The 24,155-nt window shown below is 40.2% G+C and overlaps 1 protein-coding gene across 1 annotated transcript; it reads right to left on the bottom strand.

Annotated features, from left to right (window-relative positions):
- Positions 1-1,966: 1,966 nt before the first annotated feature.
- LOC306972013 (immunoglobulin superfamily member 22-like) lies at positions 1,967-23,284 on the bottom strand (the record flags this gene model as incomplete). The annotated part of the gene is made up of 25 exons (XM_079568456.1): positions 1,967-2,256; positions 3,187-3,367; positions 4,381-4,529; positions 5,311-5,613; positions 5,696-5,888; positions 7,505-7,593; positions 7,671-7,967; positions 8,041-8,169; positions 8,999-9,172; positions 9,236-9,538; positions 9,614-9,702; positions 11,783-11,990; positions 12,061-12,202; positions 12,380-12,504; positions 13,350-13,634; positions 15,150-15,312; positions 15,474-15,586; positions 16,632-16,794; positions 16,882-16,995; positions 18,229-18,403; positions 18,566-18,602; positions 18,680-18,779; positions 19,628-19,764; positions 21,310-21,444; positions 23,101-23,284. The coding sequence occupies 25 exons, from the start codon at positions 23,282-23,284 to the stop codon at positions 2,198-2,200; spliced, it is 4,047 nt and encodes a 1,348-aa protein (XP_079424582.1). The 3' UTR covers positions 1,967-2,197.
- Positions 23,285-24,155: the final 871 nt, after the last annotated feature.

Raw genomic sequence — 24,155 nt, 5'->3', positions numbered from 1 at the left:
AGTATATGCTGATTTCTCTCATCTTAATCTTTGTGTTGTTTGACAGTGAGGAAAAAGTGTGCGCCTGAATTGTGATAAATTATTTTAAAGGCATTAAATATTACTATTGAAGTGTTACGTATTGTTTTTATAGTGTTATGCTGAGAGACAACGATGCCCCTTGTTTGTTTTCTCGCTTTGCATTGGGAGAAATCCGTGATAGAATTTACCATCAGACATTTTGCAACATTTTGTACTTTATGACACTTTACCTTGTATTTCTTGATTTTTACTTTGTAATTATTCCTTTAGAATAGATATTTAGTGTAATGACTGTAGTGAAACTGCTATGAATGTGAATATTTAGCGGAGAAATAAATGCAACTGCAATGCAACATTACCTATTTTGTTTCTTTTCTTTATTATGAACTTTTCTATGAATTGTGTGTCATTGTGCAATGTTAATGACTGACAATCTATACAAGACATTTGTTTTAAATCGCATATTTTCAGCCTCTTAGCCTAAGCCATAATCCAGGGTTATTACAATAGATTATTGTTACAAGCCTGATTCACTGAGAGCAGAGCCAATGATTCTTAAAGATGCAGCAGTGTTTGTAGAGTAGATGAAACAAAACTCTCAATTCAGCCAAAAAGTGACTTGGGCGATTATGCCATGATGTTGTTACAAAGGTATACAAGGAAGGACTAGTTCTCTTAAATTACAGATGTGTTTTGAAGTGTGTCTACTGAGGATATTCCCTGCTCTTTACTAGCCTCGAACAAATGCACATGACTTTGCCCCTGTTGGGTCACAGCCAGTTCTCCTCCAAAGCACCTCATTCATTTGCGGCCAAGGGACAGGCAATCAAAGAACTCTTGTCTTTTAACCACACACTTCCTGCTAACATGATAAAAAGTTCTTTATATTTCAAGTACAAATGGAAAAAAGCCTTTTATTTCAAAACGCAGGCATTCCAGCCTCTTTGTACATTGTACATTGTTAAAAAAGAATGAATGTGTGGAGAATTGGACATTGGCAAAATAATTAGTGGTTTTAAATGATTTGGAAGCACACTGCAGGCCTAATGCAATTGAGGTATTCATCACTCATGGTGATGTTTTGTGAAGACCAAACGACTCCATCTACAATTAAATAGCTGTAGCCATGAATGGTAAAATTAAGGACGGGTTTTGAGGAACATTAACAATGTATGTGTCCATGTGATATACACTTATTATATTGGTTCCACTTGAACAATGCTGATTTATTCACAAGAGCAAGATTTTACATTAGGTAAAAGCATTGATAGTCCAAAAGCAAGATGAGCCCTGCACATGTATGTTATGAACACAAAGGGACTCTCTCCTACTTAAACAATCCCAGCACCTGTCCTCCGTCAACTCCCGAATAGTCCGGGCAATTGAAACTTGTGTTTGTATCCTCACCTGCAGCTCAAGGCAACTCAATGCAATTGTAATTTTAGTGCCTTCTTTAAACCTCTAATGGCACATCCTGCAAACATTACTCTGACCAAACCACTTCACAATCCCAGATTTAATTAAAAATAAATAAATTAGGTGATAGAGCTTATTGGATCAAAGACACAGAGTAAAGAAAAGGAGATTATCACCTAATTCATTTTTCCAGATCTAGTGCCAGTCACATTAAAAGAGAAATGAATTCAGCTGTGACAGAGTTGATCTGATGTGAAAGATGGCTCTCTTACACTTTGGCCTCATTTTGAGTTGAATCCAATAATACAGGATTTGGGAGAATGCGCACTAATACTTTCATCATGCACAATGTTTTTTTTTAATATATGATATGATTCAAGCACCTACAGTATCAATAGAGTCACAACATTGTTTAAACGTCCAACTCCAACAGGGTGGCCTAAAGAAGAATGGGTTCTTTTTTTTAATATGTTTTTTTATTTGCTGTCACACGTTATTCACGTTTCAACCAGAACACTTAGTGCAAGAAAGAAGAAAAACAAAGACATTATCAAATCAAGTGCACTCCCTGTATCTGGGGAGCTACATTTTGAAATCCTTACAAACCATATCAAGACCAGTGAGGAGCATGTTAGTATTGGAAAGTGTGTGCCCTCTAGTGTTCACTTGCAAAACTGCACGAGCGTGTGTGCAGATAAATAAGGAAAGAGAAAAAACACATGTCGCTGTTGTTTGCCGGTTTTTCCCTGGTGCATTGGACTCACAGGATAAGCTTCTCTTTGTCTGTGGGATTGTCCAGGCTTTCCAAAAGATCTTTATCTAAAATTGAAAAGATAAATGTTGAAATACATTCAAGCAACTTATTTTCAGAAGCGGGAAGTGCTCAGTTGCATTTACTGAAGCATGTTGTATTTTTAACACAGTGCTTTTAGTAACACAGTGCTTTTAGTAACACTTGCGTAATAATATTTTAAATACTCTTGCTTGAGTAAAACATTTGGTTACCTTGTCCACCGTGAGTAAATCTGTAAGTGACAATGGCTGCATCAATTCTTGTTGTATTATATCTTAAAGGTGCATCATGCAACTTTTTATGTGGAAAAAAAAGTTGATATCTGTGCGTATTTAACCTTGTAGTGACCCAGTGGCTGCATGAGTGGTCAGCAAGACGCCTTTACTTTCCATCACAGTGCTTTCTATGATGCTCCACGATCAATTGTTTGGAAGGTTTTCGCTGCTGATGGAGCCTCTCACAAGAAAACCTTCAAAACAATTGATCGTGGAGCGTCCTAGAGAGCACTGTGATGGAAAGTAAAGGCGTCTTGCTGACCACTCATACAGCCACTGGGTCACTACAAGGTTAAATACGCACAGATCAACTTTTTTTTTTCACACAGAAAGTTACATAATGCACCTTTAACAAAAATCTGTATTGTATCTTCTTATTGGTTATCACATTTTTACACTATTCTATGTTTTGCTGTAGCTATTACATTGACACAACATCACAAATCAGACTATTACCCACACACAGTTACAGTATTCAAGCAGTCCTTTTTTTTTTTACTTTTACTTGAGTAATTATTTGGGTCACTGCTATAGCTGTACTTGAGTAAAGTTATTTCATAACGACGCTACTCTTGAGTTTTGGCTCCCCTTCCTGCCTCTGCATATTTTAGCCAATGCATTTAATTCCATTGCATGTCCAGCTATTTCTGTCCGCTCCCCCTCCCTTTAGTGAACACCTACCAAAGACGACCAGATTGCAGGAACACCTGGCCTCCCCCAGGGGATTCTCCAGCACAAGTGTGTATTCTCCCTCATCCTTGGCTCCACAGGTCGGGATCACCAGGGTGCACACCCCGTTGGCTGTGCTCTGCCAAAACCGTGGGCAGTTAGAGATTTTGGTTTCTCCTTTTAACCAACAGGCCTGCGTACAAGCAAAGACATGGAGGTGATATTTATTGATTAAGTTCAGGAGCGGGACCACGCCTCATTTCCTTGCTGCCTACCACTCCTGCCTTCGCTTAACCACACCGCTTTTCACCCGGATGCCCAACTATAGTACCAGCCATGTCCATTCAACAATGTTTGTCGGAAATTGTCAACCCTCTCTCCCCGTTTTTTCATTCAGCTCTGAAAATCTGGGTACACGCCTGACACACGGGGTCCCCACACTTAGTCTCACTGAGCACTCATCGTCTCTTTAATATGTTCTTAATATCACCATCTGTTGTGGCGCGGTCCTAAAAATATAACTGATGAGATTCAGTGAGAGGTAGAGGTGTTATTTAGCAGAATAATTTGAAAAATAGGGTCATGCTTTACATCCATCCATCCATCCATCCATCCATCCATTTTCTTCCACTTTTCCGTTGCCGGGTCGTGGGGGCAGCTGTTGGAGCTGCCCAAATCACATTGCACCAGCCCCTTATGGCTCCTCCTGCAGGTGGTGGGTCCACAGAAGGACAACCTCATGATTCTGACCGGGCCTGTTGGTCTCTCATAAGGGGCTTCTGAACCGCTCTTTGTCTGACCCGTTACCTAGGACCTTTTTGCCATGGGAGACCCTACCAGGGGCACGAAGCCCCCGACAACAGAGCTCCCAGGATCACTCAGGTGCTCAAACCCCTCCACCACGTTACGGTGGCGGTTCCAGGAGGGGATGCTTTACATCATGTCACATAAATAATGAAATGGCATGTTAACAATGAAGATAATTGCTCTGTTTCCATATTATTACCAAGAAAACACTCACAATATTATAGGATTATGATTCCTATAATAATGAAATAAACTAAATGTGTATCCTGTTTCCATGTAATTACCACATTTACTATGTTAGTAGGTCCCATGCTATTTCCTCTACTGTAAAGTGCATCCTCTAGAAGCACTTCTATCTCAGAGAGTGCTTTACCAACGTCCTCTGTTTGTTCAGTATACCTGCGGAGTTGGCATGCCTTGATATGCGCAGCTCATAGTGCAGTCATTTCCTCTGCGAACTGCGTGGTCCTTCAGCGGAAGCAGGAAGCTGGGCTTCACCTGACGTGACCGGGCAGTGTACTGCTTTAGATTCAGGCCAGCGACACACTCTGAAAAACATGGCACGCACACACACAGCTGAGTTGATGAAGTCTTTCCGCTGAGACGCGAAATGTCCTCAAAACAATCCAGAACAGATGACAACAGTAAAACATTTCCTTTTGTGAATATCCTGGCATATAATAAGTTGATGTTTAGAGCGAACTGACGCCTTATATAGAAATGTGCCCTGACAAGTACTATTATTGTAGTGTGAAAAACAGAGCAGACGTTGTACACATATAATTTTGCACCAAGAGAAGACAGAATAGTCCCAAAATAGAAACCATTCATTCAGGGACCATTTACCCAACATAGCATCTTCCTCTGCAAAGATTTGAACAAGAGAGTCATCTAGTGTTCAAATGCTTGAACAACAATACATTATTAAACCTGTTATTTGCCTGATCGGGGGCTACAGGGTTAGGGCAGGGGTTTGCAACCTTCATTATCAAAAGAGCCATTTTTCCTCCTCTTCCGGATAATATAACACAGCTCATAAACTTTTTAAAGTTGTAATCTTGTCATGTAAGTTGTGTTTCACTCACACAGATCTTACACATTATTTTCAGAAACTAGAAGGTCTTGGCTTTCAAATAAGGTATCACTGACAAATGGGCTGTAAGCTCTCCAGTCAATACACTTTGAGATTTGGATATGCATAACAGGAGAAAATAATATGGCAGATAACAGGCTGGAAATCAGTTAATCCATCCACATCAACGTTTATATTTGCACGCCTTTATTTTCAGACTGCCCTAACAAATGCTGTGCACTGGAACCGTGCCATACCTTTCTGTTTGGGAATGAAGTAAGGCTCCTTTGAATCCAACGGGTCGCTGTCTCCGATGAAGTTCTGCGCCAGGACTCTGAAGTAGTACTTTCTACCCGGCAGCAGCCCGGTGACCGTGTACTTTTTACTGAAAACTCTCTCTGCCACTGTGAACCAGGATGTGGTGCTGGTGTCCCGCTTGAGGATGACATAATGCGCCCCATCGTCATCATTGGCCAGGTCAGGGGTGTGATCCCACTGAAGGGTCACCGTGCCTGGGACCTCCTCCACCAAACGCAGGTTCTTTGGAGGTCGAGGGAAGTCTGGCCGAGTGGAAATGAAAATCCACAGTGGCACACAGCGAGCGCAAGAACATGAATAAAACATTTTGGCTGTAGCACTTGCCTGTGACCTTAACATTGACATCATAGTGGGCCTGTCCGAATTCGTTCTTCAGGTGTACACGGTACGTGCCCGAGTCAGAGCGGACAGAGGAAGAGATGAGGAATTGGGAGTGGTTGTTCCCCTTGATGATGGCCTCTCGCCCGGTTGTGGAGACCCCATCCTTGAACCAGGTCACAATCGGGGGAGGTGAAGCCTGAGGCAAAGCAAGGGTACTGTTAAACCAAGTGATGAGAGAAGTGAGAAGTTGGTGGAGGTTGATGGGGTCAATGGTGCAGATTGGCAGCCTCCCTTGTTTCCATCTACCCGAGAGGGCAGCTGGGGCTATTACAAAATGTTACCATCATCAAGCCTGGACTCAATGAATAAAACGAGCCATCCAGGTAGTAGTTTATTCAATCCAATTTGTCACGCTTTTGGATTGATGCCAAAGTTTTGCTCTCCATCAAGATCTTTCCTCAAGGTAGTTCTTCGTCGTATCCCGGCAGCGTGACCGTCACGGGGAACTGCCTTGAGGAAGCTTCTGGATGGAAAGGAAAAAAATGTGGCATCAAGTGAGTGAAGTGAAGAACTTCACTGTCATAATACAATTGTGCAACGAAATTGCGTAGATCAAATGTGGGGTTTGTCCTGAGCCGCTGTCGGTCAACCTGACCAGCAGGTTTTTGGAAGTAGGGGAAACCGGAGCACCTACAGGGAGAATATGTAAACTCCACACAGAAAGGCTCCGGCCTTCTGGCTGTGAAAAAAAAAGTAACAGAATTAGAGCGGTCCAATGTTTTCCTGGACAGAGTAGAGCTCAGCCTCGTCACAGATTTCAAATACCTGGGACTGACATTGGACCCAACGCTGACATTAAATAAACATGTTAAACGGCTCACTAAAACTGGGAATTTTAAAATTTTCGGCAGGCCTTTGTGTCTCTGTATGTGGCTCGGATGTTTTTACACTCCATGATTCTGTCACATAGAGTACTGTATAATATAACTACATGGTCACTTACTGCTAGTACAACACTCAAACCAATAGAATTTTTTTTTTTAAACGCCATAATAATCTTGGACAAGAAACCGTTCTCCTTTAACCGCTGCACTGATTTAGACCAGTCTCATTTAGTAAAATTTGAAAAAATTCCTTAATTTTAAATATGGTGTATGTATACATGTATACAAAGTATTGCATGGACTTGCCCCTCGTCCATTGCAGGATTTCATGAAACCAAAGTCTGTGAGTGGGACGGGCACCAGGGCGTCAGCTCGAGGAGACCTAAACCTCCTTTGGACAGACTGTGCTCTCTGTCAAAGGCACCAAGTACTGGAATAGTCTTTCTTTATCAGTAAGAGAGACTGGCCACTTTTAAAGCACACTTCAAACAGCGGCTATAGGAAAACCAGGCCTGCGAACACTTTTAGTTGTCATTGTAAATTGTGTATTCATGGCCTGCCTAGGGACTACAGATGGAAGCTAGCATCCCCCCTCGAAAATGAGATGCTGCATCTCAAGGGGCTTTCCATTAATAAACAACAAATAAATAAATTAAATTAAAGAAATAAATAACAACTATAGTAGCTCTTTGAGAAGCTTGTGAACTCAGAAAAAACGCAATACAAATGTCACTAGATGCCCACTTTTCATAAAAATAATTTCCAACCAACCATGATCAACTCTTCGCCTGTGATAAACTGTGAAGACGATGATCTGACCTTTTCCACAGCAGCAACATTTTAGTTGCTCTATTTTCTTGCTTCCAATCTTCATAAATGTATTTTTATTTAATTGTGGTGTCATGTGCTGGCAAGTTGAAATTCTTACAAAGAAGCTGAGGCGAAGGCAGAGTGCTGTTCCAGCTCTCACCACCACTTGGTTTCTCAATTTCCCATCCATTTCAAATCTGGGAGAAACTATATAAAAAAAAGATTTAAAAAATTAATAATTACCATGATTCTACCACCATAACAAACAAATATTGCCTTATTACCAGGTGGAGGCATGGCTACCACCCCTTTCGACAGCTCAACAGACTCTCCAACTCCTCCTTCATTGACGGCACGGATACGAAAATAGTACTTCTTTCTCTCCTCAAGTCCAGCCACGGTGAAGCTACTACCAGCTACAGGTACTTTAGTAACTTTTCCCCAGTCTTTGGAATTTTCCGGTCGGATTTCCAGGATGTAGCCTGAAGGTTCATCTCCTGTCTCTGGAGCGGTCCACCTCAGGGAAATAGAGGAGTAGGTGCAGTCGCAAACAAACAGGTTCCTTACGAGGCCGGGAGCACCTTGAATGACAAAGGTGTATATTTGGCAGCATTACAGGTAATGAAAACAGGGCGAGGGAAATCAGACTCTCACGTATGGGGTCTTTGGCTTGGACAGAATTGGAGATTGTGCTGGGACTGCCAGCTCCAGCTCTGTTGACACTGGTGACTCGGAACTCATACTCTCCTCCTTCCATCAGGCCGTCCACTGTGAGTTTAGTGTCTGGAAGAAATAAGGCGAGAATGAATATTTCATTTCCACCTTGCGAGTCGAGTCGAGAGCGCAATGACTATGCAAAAAAGTTGAGCAAAAACACGAACTTAATGACAATCAGCAAATGTTGATTCTTGTTTTGACCAGTTAAAAGGCTGAACAATAGGGCTGGGACGATACATAAAAATAAATTGTTGCAAGGTGGCACAGCGGTTAGCTGGTCGTGCGTTCAATCTGATATAGAGGGCCTGATACGATCTGCATTATACATGTCATACATAACGAACTGCAATACTTTACCCTGAATGAAAGCACAAGTTGTGTTTTCAAAGGTAATTTTAAAGCAATATTAAAGTATCATCTTTTGTTTAAGCCAATCAGCCCCAAACTATCAACTTTAAGTCAAAAACATTTGTATCATTTTTATTTTCTTGAACTGAGTTGAGTATGAACTATATAACGACAGCCCTACTGAACAAAATAAGAAAAAGTCAATAACTGTGTTGAATATTATGATTTGGCAAGTACATTCCATTAAATCTAAACTAAAACTGTAAGCAATTTGTTTTTCAGCGAATTATGTCAAAATAAGACTTAAAAATGCATACTCAAGACAAAAAACAAGGCTGCAACAGAAATTCAGGGCTAAAACCTAATTGTTTGCACACTTTTAAGTTATCATAAATTGTTAACATAATCTTTAGGCTGTTTGCTAAAAAAAATGTGAACATCTCAGTCAAATGAAATACCACAGCTCCTCTGTGATATTGGCTTCTTGCGATATCGATATAGCGTCACCTAATATGAATGATTTGGCGGTGTATTGTGAAGCCCTAACCTGTAATGAGATTGTTATTGAGCTGCAGCCACATGTTACTCCCCTTCTTCCTCCTCTCCAGGATGTAACCCAAAACAGGTGCTCCTCCATCATCGCCCGGAGGTGTCCAGCTCACAGTCATAGTTTCCTTTGTCACGTCGGACACTTGAGGCTGGGACACCACGCCTGGGGGTTCTGGAGAAGGGTTTTATAGGCAGTGTGAGTCTGACAAAAAAAAAGTACTGTGTTTTTTTTTACCTATAGGTTCTCCCGCTCTGACATCCTCAGTCTCCAGCGGCTCGCTCATTCCCTCCTCATTCACCGCCCGGATGCGATACTGGTAAGCCTCGCCCTCATCCACTTTATCATCAGTGAAGATGGTGGCGCTGCTGTTCACCTCTCCCACTCGGTCCCATGATTTCTTACCTGCCACCTGTCGCTCAATGAGAAAACCTGTCACTTGCTTGCCCCCATTATCCCGAGGAGCTTTCCACTTCATCTTAATGCATTTCCTCGACATCTCCAGGAACTCAACCTTCCCCTGAGGAGGCTTAGGGCGATCTATAGCCATATTAAAAAGAAGAATTCATGTGGGAAATGTCTTCTTGGGTGTAAAAGTATGTGTTTAAAACTTACCGATCACATTGAGGTGTAGGTTGGCAACAGCAGTGCCGCAGTCGCTCTTTAGGCGAAGCATCATCGCCCCACTGTCCTCTCTCACACATCTAAGGAAACAAATATTCATCGATCATTTATAGAAATCTTATAGATAATTAATGTTGTTTTTAATTGTGCCATGAATTATTATTATTTATTTTTTTCACTTCAATACAGACAGAGTTTGGGATTTAATTGACATGAATTCGATGCTATCATTATAAATTGGTCATTTTAGGGGGTTCTAGCGACCACCACTGCCAGAGCAACTGGTTAATGTAGACCAGGGGTGTCCAAAGTTTTTTCACTGAGGGCCACACACAGGAAAATATGCAAACAACTAGGCCGCACTCAGTAGAGGTCAGATTTATAACTTCACCTCTATTGTACTAAAGTTAGCAAATTCAATAAAATGTTAACTATGCTTTTTAATTGAATATGATTGAAGTATAAAACAGCCTTAATCACAGCTTCCTATTAATGGATTTTCATTTATTGTATATGTATATTCAATTATATATCATTTTAAAAAATCTATAATTTTTTCCAGAATTTGCAGCAGGCCAATTGAAAGTGGGTCGTGGGCCATAGTTGGCCCGCGGGCCATGGTTTGGACACCCCTGATAAAGACCCTTTAATTGTTTCTAAACATTCCGGGCTTAGCAGGAGGCGGGACGCAAGATTCCTATCTATTTCCATTTTAGCTGTTGTCATAGTAATGATAAACAAATGTCTAACTGTTGTTGGAAATATCATGAACCTTATTTTATTGTCTCAAATGTCATTCCTCTTGTTCTTGCAGCTTAAGCCACAACAGGACCACATTTTTTAGTTGTAGTAGTTTCATACTTATAATCACTAGTTTTAGTTTAATCGTATTTGTGTTACAAATTCACCATGGAAATCCGCCATATTTGTGGGTACTTGCAACATGGTAAATATATCGAGTCCAAATGTCATTATGTGAACAATAACTCCATATTTTACCTTTTCAAATCTCCATTAGTTTAATTTGGAAAAGGTCTGCAGCAAATCCGATAATGCTTAGCGATAAATAACAATAGTAACTAGAAATGCGCCATTGCGATTGACTGCGGAAATGCGGGAAGCGAATGCAGAAATTGCATAAGCTCTTCAAATTGCATAATCAAATTTGCATAAACTGGTAAAATGCATAAAATGTCATGTTGCATAAACTGTATAAACTGCATAAAGTGGTAAAATGCATGAATGGGTTTTTTTGCCTAAATTATGTAAATTGCATAAATGCTTTAAAATTCATAAATCCTAAATGGCAATAACTCTTAAGTTGCATGAATGCTTTAAAATGCATTAACTGGTTAAATCCCATAAAGTTGTTACTTTGCATAAATTGTTAATATTGCATAAACTTCTATATTCCATAAACTGGTCAAACTGTTGAAATGGCCTCAGTGCTTGATTGGCAGAAGCTGCACAAATGGCTGAAAGTCCTGGAGTCTCCCCATTGGCTGGATTCCCCCATACACACCAATGCAAAAATTTCAAACTCTCGTATAAAAAAAACTGGAAAACTGCAGAAGGCCAATTTTTTCTCAAAACCCACAAATTGCAGAAGCTGAACATGCACAAAGTGCAGAAATTGCATAAAATGCAGAAAAAAGTGCAGAAAAGCATGGATTTGCGGCAGCCCCATTATAAGTCAATGGGAAAAATCTCCGACATTTTGGCCGATTGCGGAAAAACCGTAAGTTGCAGAATAGCACCCTTCTCCTCAACATGCGGAACGTTTTGATGCATAACTTGCATAAATTGCACAAAGCATGAAGGTGCTGAAAGCTCTAGAAAATCGGGAAAAAGATGGAAGAGGAATAATAATAAAGAACATGAAAACCAATAATTGACTGCGGAAGAATTCCGCAGTCAATCAATAATACATTTAATTTATTTGCGCCTTTCAAAACACTCAAAATCACCTAACATGAGATACAAGATATGTCTTTTTGTTTTATGTTGTGCTCTATGTTAGATTTATCTTGAGGTGTCTGGCCATGCTTATGCTTACAGTTTGTCACCATGGTTACCTTCCTTCATGACATGTCACTGAAAACTGTCAAGTGCATAGAGAAATGTGTGATGTGTTCATGGATCTTGAAGCTGTTTATCCACCTGGTGAGAACAAGAGCGGTGCCATCAGCCGATCTCTCAATCTTCGTCCTCTCGTCCTCCATGACCTCTGCTCCGTCTTTGTACCAGGTGACCTTCGGGAGAGGCTTGCCCTTAAAGGGGATTTTAATGGTGGCTGTCTGACCCGCCTTTACACTAACAGGCTGCGCTCCCAACATGTCCAGCACGGATGAGTCAATTTCAGGGGGATCTGGGATGAAAGAGTGTGGAGAGAAATATGTTTGGGGGGGGGTTGTTTTGTCTAAATGTGTTCACTGTACCTGCGATACTGAGCACGGCGTCACTCTCTGCTCCTTTGGTTTTAAACGTGTACTTTCCTTCATGTGCATCGGTCACACTGGAGAAGAGCAGCTTGTGCACAGCTCCCTGTTTGATCACCTGAACCCCACTGAGCTCTGCAATCTGACAGAAAAAGACCAACATTTTGAATCAATATTTTGGCCTGTAGTTTATTGTACATATCTGCAAATCTAAATGTATACTGTTTCAAATATTTTGAATTGCACATCCCTCAAGAGCAGCAAAGACTAAACATTGCACCTAAATGCAGATACATATTCTTGAAAAAATAACCCATACCTCGACTCCATCCTTCAGCCATATCCCATCCACTTTCTCATCGTCGAGAACCACACACAGCTCTGCAGACGAACCAGTCTGGCACTGAGCGTCTGACAAACCACTCTTCAGGGAGGCAAAACGCTCTGGTGGAAATGAAGAATGACAAAGGATACTCAGTCAAGTAAGAATAATGTTGCTTTGGAAATGTCATTATTCGAGTAGAAGCAAAAAGCAGTCAAATCATAAGAAGAAGAAAGAGGGATTTATGATTTAGATCTGAGGAGATTCAATAGACAAAGCCAGGGCCTAGGACAAAGTTTCACACGAGGTCCTGGGGCCTGACTGCACCCCCCTTAAATCCTGAAATACCCCCACCGCCAGTTCAGCTTTACCCAAATCGAAAAGCTCTCGACTGTCGAAAAGCTTCTCGACTGGAGCTTACAGCCTGTATGCCAGTGTAATGCCTCATTTGAAAGCTACGATCTTTTTCCTTGTGTTCTTGTCGTGTTTTGCTGTTTTTGTCACATTTGTGGCTTTTTTTTGTCACTTCTTCATCCCTTTTTTTGTCGCAATTTGTCACTTTACTGTTGCTTTATCGTCAGGTGTTTGTCGCTCTTTTATTGCTCGTCTGTTGTCACTTTTTTGTCCCTTTGTTGTCACCGTTTCATCACCTTTTTTTGTCACCTTTTTTTCCAAGACGCTTTGAGATTTGAGTAAAGCCAAACTGGAGAAACTGGTTGGTTCAGGTGGCGGGTAAGGGGTTAAAAGACCAGATACCACATTTAAAAAGATAATCATTCTTTTGATAATGTTGAAGACCTGGAAGAAGATTGTGGGGTTTCTGCACCAAGGACAGCTTTTTCCATCAGCTGAACAATTTAAAAGATTCTGTTAGTAATATCATTCAAGTAAAAAGTACTGCGTGACAAAACTACTCTCTCAAATTCTTGAAAAAATCACTCAAAGGAAATAATATTTTCCATCTTACCATCTACGGTCAGGATGGCAGTGGAGAGGTACTCCTGTGTGTCATTGTCCTGGGAGCACACAATAGTGTATTCTGCAGCATCCGCCAGCGCACAGTCCTCGATGATGGCCTCCGCTCTCTTTCCCTCGTGCACAAAAATATATCGACGGCTAGCGGTGATGTCGCTCCCGTCCTTCAGCCAGCGAACATGGACGTCCTTGCAGCTCAACTCACACTCCAAACGGGCCCTCCCCCTCTCCTGCACTCGGGCACTCTTCAGGAAGCTGCTGAACTTGATGGGTATTCCTAAAAATAACATGAGGTAGCATGTAATTGTTTATTTATTTATTTATTTAATCTTTCCAAAGGCAAAATGCTGTCACAGAATTTGTAAATGACTTTCATTATAATGCCATCATGAAAGTGGTTCGTGAAAAAAACAGGCCTTATTAAAAGGACAGAGAACTACTCATAGTTTTGAACTCTGTTGATCACCTGACAAAGTAAGTTTAAATGCCATGTTAGGTGATGCAATATTGTGGAAATAAGTAAAACAAAAAAATGTGGAGGTGGAACTCACCATTTGTATTATTCTTAAATAGAGCTTTCCTGAAGCTCAAAACTTTGTTTCCGACTCCGAGTATAAAGTGGGAAGCTGCATAACAGCCACATGTAGACTAAAGGTTGTTTTGTTCTCTTTTATCAGGCCAACCCAAGGACTAAACCAACACCTGAATATAGCACCTACTACTATACTACAAACATTGGTCCATCCACAGAAGAAAGCTCTAACCACTGAGCTCAGTCCAGTGTTCAGAATTTCATATTTTGTTTGTATATGAGTTGAGATTATTAGAAGTGTTTTATTCGCCTCAAGTTTTATTTTGTTTTTGCAGGTCTCCATTAAGTACAAACAGTACATAAAACTGTGCTCATGAATAACTTTAATTAGCACAGGCTCAATTACTGTGCCTCTGTTGCTCCAGCCCCAGAAGACAGCCTCCTGTCCTTGTGGCGGTATTTACATGCCCCAACCTGCACCTTGGGTGAGCAAGCATCTTGTTAGACAGGGCTGCAATAAATTAGCTTCTTGTGGTTAGGGATTTAGTTGGATTACTTTCAACTTCGAGCACAAGAAGGGGGACTTATAATGGATGTCACAGATCTTCATTTGAGAGAGGGTTTGTATGTTTAGCTGAGGAGCAATGAGTTTCTTTGAAACAGTAGCCACTCAGGAGGAAATACACAAAAAAAACTACAATGCAGCAAAGCCTCCTGGTTAAAAAGCAGCTAAGCCTTCGTCCATGGATCCAAAGCTCTGCAGTTTGAATCTCAGCTTTGACTGGACTGAACGTCCTGTGTCCTTGGGCAATAAACACATGTGAGTGGTGGTCGCCGGAGTTGTTGACTGTGTAGTATGGCAGCCCAGCTTCTGTCAGTCTACCCTAGGGCAGCTGTGGCCACCACCGAGGGTTCATTAGCCACTAACATGATACCACAGAGTATGTTGAGTAACTCAACATTGTGTATATGAGATACTCGTAAGTAAGTAAGTAAGTAAGTAAGTAAGTAAGTAAGTAAGTAAGTAGGTAAGTAAGTAAGTAAGTAAGTAGGTAAGTAGGTAAGTAAGTAAGCAAGTAAGCAAGTAAGCAAGTAAGCAAGTAAGCAAGTAAGCAAGTAAGCAAGTAAGCAAGTAAGCAAGTAAGCAAGTAAGTAAGTAAGTAAGTAAGTAAGTAAGTAAGTAAGTAGGTAAGTAAGTAAGTAAGTAAGTAAGTAAGTAAGTAAGTAAGTAAGTAAGTAAATAAGTAATTGATACTATACGTTCAATGTAAAGGGGCACAGTGGCAGTAAGGTCCCCAATGCTGATGGTGTAGTCTCCAGTGTCGCTGACTTTCACATCTTTTATCTTCAGCGTGTAGGTCAAACCATCTTCTGACAGTGACACATCAAACTTCTCATCTCTCTTCAGTTCCTTATCGTTCACCTACAAAATAACAAGTACATCAGGGAAAAGCTTCACTCCCCGAAGTCTCCCTTAGCGACTGGCAATGTGCTTTCTCTTGAAAATGCAACGTGAGAATAGTGACACATAGTACATTGTTTCTTTATACTTCTTTAGGGAATTCCTTTGCACAAAATACTAACCTTCCAAATCAGTGGTGCATCCGTCTTCTTTGAGAGACGAACTTCAAACACTGCAGTCTGCCTTTCAGTCACTTTCTTGGGTTTAAAGTCAGATAGAAAAGTCAGAGGCTCATCTGTGGAAAAGGAATATAGAATTCAAATAAATGTTTAGTTCAAAGGAAAGATAACTTTTGCAGCAAAAACAATGGAAGCGACGACATATGAACACAACATAATCCTGGCAGGCAGATAACCAGTGTGAATAATCTGTTTTTAATTTCCCAAATGGAGTTACAAACCTGGATTAGAAGAAGGACTCTTATTGTTAGAAGAGCGCACATGGGTTTAGTCACTCCACAAAAACTACTGACTGAAGTGTAATCTACGTGCGCTCCTAGCAGAGTATGAGGAGTGTAGGCCCTTGAGGTCAGCCGGCGCTGGCTCAGTAGGTCACAGAGTACGGACTAAATATCTGTGTTTTCTTTCTGAGCTAAATCTTCGCCTGAAGACTTCAATTACAATTTTTAAGTCTAAATTAAAGACTCATCTTTTAGTAAAGCCTTTAATTGGATTATGCCAAATTAATTACACTCAGAATGTGAATAATACTCAAACATACTGTATCTTTGCTACTATACTCTATGTGGAAATTGTCAGGAGGATTGTTTATTCCTTCTGTTGCACTGTATTTTTACTATTTTCTAAAGCACTTTGGGTTGTGCTTGTACAGAAAAAGGGCTCTGCAATTAAAATTGACTGAACTTTAAGCACAAAAAACGTTATTCTTTTCCAATAGTTTTATTTTTGAATGCTAAAATCGGTGTATCTGGTAATCAATTATGGTAGACGAAGGTTCTTGAGTTATCATCTGTACTCTGTAGTTTAAGTGCTGGACCTTTCGCTTCAACACAGTTCTTGAAAATGCCCAACACTCAAGAACCGTCATCTTCAATGGACAACTCCTGCACGACTGAGAGCTTACTCAAACATGTTATCAATTATTAAATTAAGTGTTGATTCTTAATTTTTTATCTTAACTTTAAAAAAGAGATAAGTCACGTTTAATCAGGTTTGTTGCAGCCCTTGGTGAGGTTTTATCTCTGCAAAGTCTAACACAAACAGCGGCACTACTTTGACCATACTCTGATGCTAGTCTCTATATTCTACTCCTCCTCTTACCGATGACATGAAGTCTGGCAGTCAGTCTCTTGTCGCCGACCTGCAGAGCATAGGTGCCCATGTCGCTGAGGCTCACACTAGAAATGCACAACATGTGTTTGGTTCCCATCTGCTTTACGTCATACTTCCCGAGAGAATACTGAGTCCGCAGCAGCTCTGAACCCTGCATCAAACATAAGACACAAAGATGAGAGCGAAGACTTGTCTCAAAAGAAAAACTCCACCCGCGCACCACCTCCACATTTCTCACCAGGAACCACTGCATCCTGACGTTTGGATCTTTCAGCTCCAGGATTGTGTCAAAGACTATGTTGGTGCCGGCTTTGGCTTTGATGTCTTCCAGGGGCTTCAATACACGCACCATCTTTTTAACAAATAGATACAGGGATCAACAAAGTTTGACCATTTTTTCCAATAAAGATATTTACTTTTGGAAAATTAAAGAAACCTTCAAAATTGTAAAAAAAAAAAAAAAAAAAAAATACTTTAAAGTGACAAGTATACAAGCTTCAATTTCTCTGTCATAGTTGTGCTGTTTTTGAACTTCCAGAAAAGTTAGCTCGACTGTGTTCTAGAATAAAGCAAAAATGATCATTTGAACATTTTTACCATCAGAGAATAAGAATTTATAAATGCATTACGTTAACCCTATAGTTTAGAAACAGTAGTACTAGTTTATGCGTCGGTCATTATGAACATAGGAATATAAGCCACATATCTTCAGGGTTCTGGTACATTATTATACAATATGAATACATAAGTGCTTAATGATGCTTGACCAGTGCTCCTCTATGGTCCTCATGGCGGGGAGCTGACATTGCTGTAGTACCACCCCCTGGTGGCCAGGGGCAACTCCAAAAGACACTTAGTAGACAGGATTCTAATGGGACTTCAGACCTCCCTAGAACAGCTTAAAAGCCTGGCTCCAAAGAGTTTTATTTTTTCTAAAAAATGCTATGACCCATGTGACAATGCTGGACTGGGTGATATATTTTTAACGCTGCTGGTTTTTGTACATCAGCCCTCAAAAGTGGAAGCCTTTTCAGTGCATTGACTGGCTCCAGAGCCTGTCAATCAAGCTCTGGAGCTCTGTGGAGGCTCCGCCCACCTCGCCAGCGCAGGGCTTCCAGCCCTTTTAAGGAACAGGCTTTGTGGGAGCTCAAGTCGGGATCTTTACAATGAATGGGGCTGAATGGAACACCGGCTATTTCCTGTATCTACAGTATTTGCCTGAACGAAAGGGTTTAGGCAGGAGTTAAGACTTATTATGCTGAAATCCTCCATTACTGTAGTGTTTCTCGTAAAGCAGTTCATATTTCTGTCTTCGTACAAATCCTTTTCTTCTAAATTTATGTGAAATGTTAACTTTGAACAGAATGTTTTTGATTTTTAAAAAACACAAATCAAAAATGCTATATTGATCCCAATACTCAGGAAAAAAAATAATTACAATCAAGTTTCTTCCCCAAATCACGCAGTCCTTTCCTGACCCGACTGTTTAATGATGTGACAGTAAGTTTACTTTCTCTCCATCTGCGCTATTCTGGTCTCTTTATGGGATGCTTCAGGCCGTTCTTTTCATTTGATCCTGCGTTACCTCCACCTCCACTTTTCTCTTCATCTCCTTGAGTTTCTTCAGGATCCCTCTGAAGTCAGTGAAGCCGTACTCCGCACAGATCCTCTCGTAGTCTTTCTTCTCAGCTCCCGATAGAATCTTTAGCATCTCCTCCTCTGTAGGTGGCTTCTTCTTCTCCTCTCTCCTCTCCACAGAGCTGCAAATTGTCAAAAGTCACTGAGGGGGGAAAAAGCAGCTGTGCAAGTATGAAATGGTGCAATGTTTTTCCAGGGAATTAAAGTTAAAAAAATCAGCATTTTAACTCAATTGGGACTTATTCTGCAGCACTAATTTGAGCAAAGCCTATGTTGCATCCTACCGTTTCCTCAGCATCTTTTTCAAGTCTAAAGCAGGATCTGTGAGATTGAGAAGAGAATGTCTCAATACTTGGAAACACTAGGAAACATATATGATCAAGTGTGATACAACATACTTTCTGTCACAGTAAGTGAGATGGAGTAGCTGGCTTCACCGTGAACATTGGAGGCGACACATTTGTACACATCACCATCTTCCAAAGAGAGATTCTTAATCTGTGGGGATGAAAAACGTAATGAGGTCATTATTATACACATTTATGCAGTACCTATAACAAACAGATAGGGGCAGTGTTATTCTGGCAACTCCCTAGTCACTCCTCACAAGGGAAACAGATGGTAGGGGAAGATTCATGTCAGCGCCCACATGTTAATTGCTTTATAATAGCTATTTGAGGTTCACTTAGGCTCCTTTGGCTATACTACAGAGTGTTTATGGATGAGAGAATCAGAGAGAAGAGAGCTTATCTGCCTTATTTCACGTGATGTATGGGATACTGTCTAGATAAAGACAAATAAGATATAAAATAGCTGTACATGTAAACCTTGCCTGCCTCCAGTTTGGAATAAACAGTTCAGTGTGGGCTTCAAGGAACGACTTACAGCATCTTTATGTTAGGCCACATGGTTTTATACAGTCTATAATATGAAAAACACAGCTAATCTTGGGTCAAAGAAACACTAAATTGCAAAAAATATAAAATATGTATTAACTTTGCAGATTGAGAGATGGATCAAGGATTTTTTCATATTATTTCCATAAAGTTGTATTGACAGGGTTGGTGTTCATGATAACATCAACATTTAAATAGAGATTTGAATACTTCGTGCTTATTCACTGCCATTTCAACATATTTCTTCCTGTCACCCTTTGAAACGCCCCTGACCAAGAATTCACAATGTTTTCAAGAGATTTCCATCAAAGGCACTCAAAATGCACCGCTAAATGGTAACAGGCAAAGATGACAACTTCAGATTGATTAAAAGTATAAAGCCTAGACTGATTATTATGTATTGTTCTAGATGCGGCAGAGCGGTAAGATTAATAAAACACATTTTGCCACCTTGAGTATATGCTGGTTGTTGAAGTCCTCGTAGAAGCTCACAGCATCATCAGACATATTGTTCCCTCTGGCCCGTTCCCAGGCGACAGTGGGCGGAGGGTTTCCTGTTACCCTTGCTCTGAATACTGCAAAGTCACCTGTGAATCAAAGCAAAACGTTTCTATTCTACAGATCTGATGCTCTTATTAACACATTCATTCAGACGCAACCACATCACCCGAAACTTTGTCCTTCCGTCACTGGCGCCTCCGCTTTTGCATTGAATTTTAAAGCGGGACAAGATCGCTCATCACTGTCTGAGCAATAGGGGAGACAAGGGCTTTTTGTCACACCTTTTCCTCTAGAGTTCGTTGCTCATCAACAGAAAATCCCATGAGAGTCGGAGCTGCATTGAATGAAAGCCTGAACCCTCGACTTGAAGTAGACCTTGCTCTCTTTTTTCTATCATGTTGAGATAAATAGTGATTAACTGTCAAACACAACAAAATCGACTGCGACAATATGTGTGGCAGGTTGTCACAAGGGGTGGGGTTGGTTGTCACTATTATTTTTAATGGAGTTTTTGATGTTAACTTGATATTTGATAAACCTTTGTAACTTTTTCGCTTTTTGAGTTGAAAGGACAAAATACTATGAGGTGTGAAAGGTCTCTATCACAGCTAATGTTAAAATAAAGTGATCAGAAAAACAAACGAAAAAAATATCCTCCCATTTATCCCCCATGTGACAAATAACCCCTCAGTTTTTGTGACAAATAACCCGAGTGTCAACGTCACATTTCTAGCTTGAACCCTGCTCTTCTTATAGGGAGGCAGAGTGGAGATTGCTGCCAGGTGAGCTCTGAAGATGCCACGCCCAGGTAGGAGGGAACAGGCAAGACTCATAAGGGGAGGGGAAGCTGAGGGAGACCTGGCTGCCATGACAGTAAGCTAGCTAAAAACAGCTCAATAAGATAACATCTCTGTCTTTCAGATCAGTGTCTTTTGTTTATAGCACTAACAAAAGGAAGGCTCTTACTACAAAAATAACCCAGACGTTGGGGTTTGGGAAAAGGCATAAAAACTATTCAAATGTGCCCTCTCCTCATGTCTTCAGTCCAAATCGTTTGCCACATAGCATAATTGCCTAAGTAATCTACATTGAAACATGATTTAGGCAATATGCTATGTGGCTAAAGAAATGAGAAAGATATTATTGAAAGAGAAGAAGAATACCAATAGACATATTATATATCAGTACCAGCGTGCAGCGCCCTCTAGTGTGGCTATAAAAAGTAATGTGACAAATTACCCCGCGTGACAAATAGCCCCAGTCTACCCAGCACTTGACTAGCACATTCTAAGACTTATTCAGACTGGCTTCGTCCACAAAGCGCTGTTCCATTTGTTTATATTTCAAGTTCTTTGACTTAATCAAATGTTTTCTTGTCTTCATTGATATAAAGGACTTTGATCTGCCATGCACTGTTTTAAAGACCTATAAATTATAGATCAATAAAAAAAGATCACCATAATAATCTTTTCAAACAAGTATAACCCTAACCCAAATGACATTTCCTTCAAGAATAATTAAACATGTGACCCACTGTTTCAATTACAGAGCGAGTCTCAAAAAATAGACAACAAACTGCAGTAAAAGAAGCTCTCTGGACTTGGGGAGATGAAAGGATGAGTTCACCTCACCCTCTTGTGCAGTAACGGGTCGCAGTTTCTCCTCAAAATCTGGGACAGACTCTCCCTCGGGGATGTTGGGAGACTTCTGAACCTGGCTGTACGACTCCACTGCAGCTGAGGTTTTACGCTGGACCGCGGTGTGCTCTGAGGGAGAAGACACACACATATATATATATACACATACCAAGAAGACTTCGTTTATCATTAAGAAATAAGGGTAAGTAATGTAAGCTCTTGGGTGTTTATTTTAGTACTGTACTAATCAAGAATCAAGATGGAATGAATAAATATGAATTACATTAAGTGAATAAAACTTCATATTCCACATTTTGGGAGCCACAATTCACGCCCTCGGTGTCTGAACTATACCCATTCCACCTGATCCCACTGCTCCTTGTATTCATGTTCTTGGACCTCCCACACACTCCTCTTTCATTATTGTCACATTTCTGCAATTTTTCAGGTGAAATACCTATTAGCTGTATCTCTCAGACGCCTAAAATGACCTTCCAATATCACATCAAACTCATTATCTTCATTAGATTTAAAGTGATATTCTGGAAGTCTAAATGTTTTACAACCTTTATAAAATGTGCAAAATCGACCACTTGGTTTTGCATTTGGATTTTAAGTAAGTATATTATTATTTGTTAAGTCCCTCCTTCCCAGATTTCAGCAACTAATCAGAATCTAGTAACCTCCTGCGTCGACCAATGAGACGAGCTTTTCCAGTGAACCAGCCTGTCCGGTCCAAACAGGGGGAGGGGGAGGAGCTTGATTGTTTTCTTTTGAAAATTATGTTCCTGTTCTCATCACTTTGCAAACAAAGAATGCTTTTTTAGTTAATTTTTATTTGTTGGTTTGGGTCGGGACAGTGCATGTTAAAGGGGCTGGATGCAAGTTCGCCATTTTATACTCACTACTGCCACCTCAGGCCATATGTGTAACTGCACCTTAATAATTTATAATTATAATTTAATTTATATAACACCATAATTTTAACATTTTTAAACTCCCTATAGTCCCTTTAAAGGGACTATACAGAGTTTCAAATTTTAAAAATTAAGTATTTTCCTCCCCCTACATGTTCCAGCAATGTCCTATGGTGTAGAATCATCCCAGACCTGTTCACCACAACTGCCTCTAAAATCCTGCACTGTCACTCAAAAAGTTGTTACTTCGGGTCCGAATTGCCGTCATGCACGAGCTTAATACAGAAGGTGCAGTTACATGTATGACCAGAAGTGGCAGTAGTGAGTATAAAATGGCCAACTAGCCATCTAGCCCCTTTTAATGAACATACATGAGGGGAGGGATTTGACTGTTTACTTTTAAATTTCTCTCAATCTCTCCTCACTTTAAAAAGTTACATACTATCACTTAAAAAATCAAACAGGTACTGTATATACATCCCTCTGTTTTGTGGTCCTAATGAAAATAGATGTGGCTGTTGAAAACATTGCTGTTCAAAGAGAAAATAATAAGCCTCCGCTGATCGTCTTTCCCCCCCTGACACCCATTTGGAGATGAGTAAAACTTGTCTCCAGTTATTTTGCAGCTTTCTTTATTCCATTCTTTCTAGATTAGTCACCAGTATTTTTACAATAATCAGCCTTGGTGTTCTTTTCCCTCCAATTTTAAACATACTTTAGTAACTATAGTAAAAATGCTGCTGCCAATTAAGTTTAATGAACAAAAAAAACAATATTCAACACTAAATTGTACAGAAATACTTGAACTCTTAAAGTTTGAGTGTTGAGAAATTGAGCAGCTCATTTTAATGCAGCAAAGCTTACATACCATCCATGCTTTTCAATAATCCTCGCGAGACTTTTCTGAGTTTGGAGGAAGCTGAGGAGGAGGAGGAGCTGAACGTTGAAGAAGTGGACATCATTTGTGTTTCTGTGATCTGACTCAGCTGACCCATGTGCTGGTCCATTTGTTCAACACGGTCCCCGTTGGCCTGGATGAGCTCGGCTGCCATGCCGATGATACAAAGGTATGGCTGGATTGTGGTTAGCTGTTAACAGACTAATAGTGAAGATATTGAGGCATCATCAGTGTTATGTAACAAAAAAATAAAACCCAATTATCAATTGTGGAACGTCACTTTCTCACCTATTGTAAACAAAAGAAAAGAGATAAGCATAATAATAAGTTTGTATCTCTTTCTAATTGTGTTTAGGTATTCATTCCTTTGATCACTCACTCATCAGGGAAGCGAGTTTGCTTAGTCAGGGACGATTTTCTTCATGGTAAAAAGACCAAGCGCCGGACCCTCCACTTTAGGCCAAAGTAAAGCACCACTTTCTACAAATGCCAGTGTTGTCATATAGTGTCATATGGCTGCGAAGAAATTCAAAAGGTACTGACTGTATTTTTCACATTTTTTTGGATACTTTAAATGTAAAAAAAAAAAAAAAAAAAAGTACTGTACAGTAGTGTTAATATTCCTCAAAATCATCTTCAGGGCCAGAGGTTATGCTGGGGGGGCAGATTTGTTGCTTTGGCAGAAAGATCTAACTAAACAGGCAATTCTGCTGTTTGACATGAACATTGTTCTGAACTTACTGTCTGACCTTAGTTCTCTCTGCCCAGTTCCCAGAGCACTTTATCAATATGATTATCATTAGGTTTTTTATTAGTGCTGTCAATTGATTCATTATTTTAAACTTTTTGAAATTTGATGAATCAAACTAGTTCCTGTTCATTTTAATGTAATTATTATTATTAATACAAGGCTGTCATAAAATACTCAAATGTAAAGCATTTTCTCACATTTCATTAACAAACTAATAACTATCACATAACTCTATGTGAAATGCAATCAATCCATTACTAATGCATTGTTTATC

The sequence above is a fragment of the Gobius niger genome (genome assembly GCF_951799975.1).
Source record: "Gobius niger genome assembly, chromosome: 12".
Lineage (NCBI taxonomy): Eukaryota > Metazoa > Chordata > Actinopteri > Gobiiformes > Gobiidae > Gobius > Gobius niger.
Note: the sequence above shows the minus strand (reverse complement) of the source record. Positions and strands in the feature narration are given on the sequence as shown.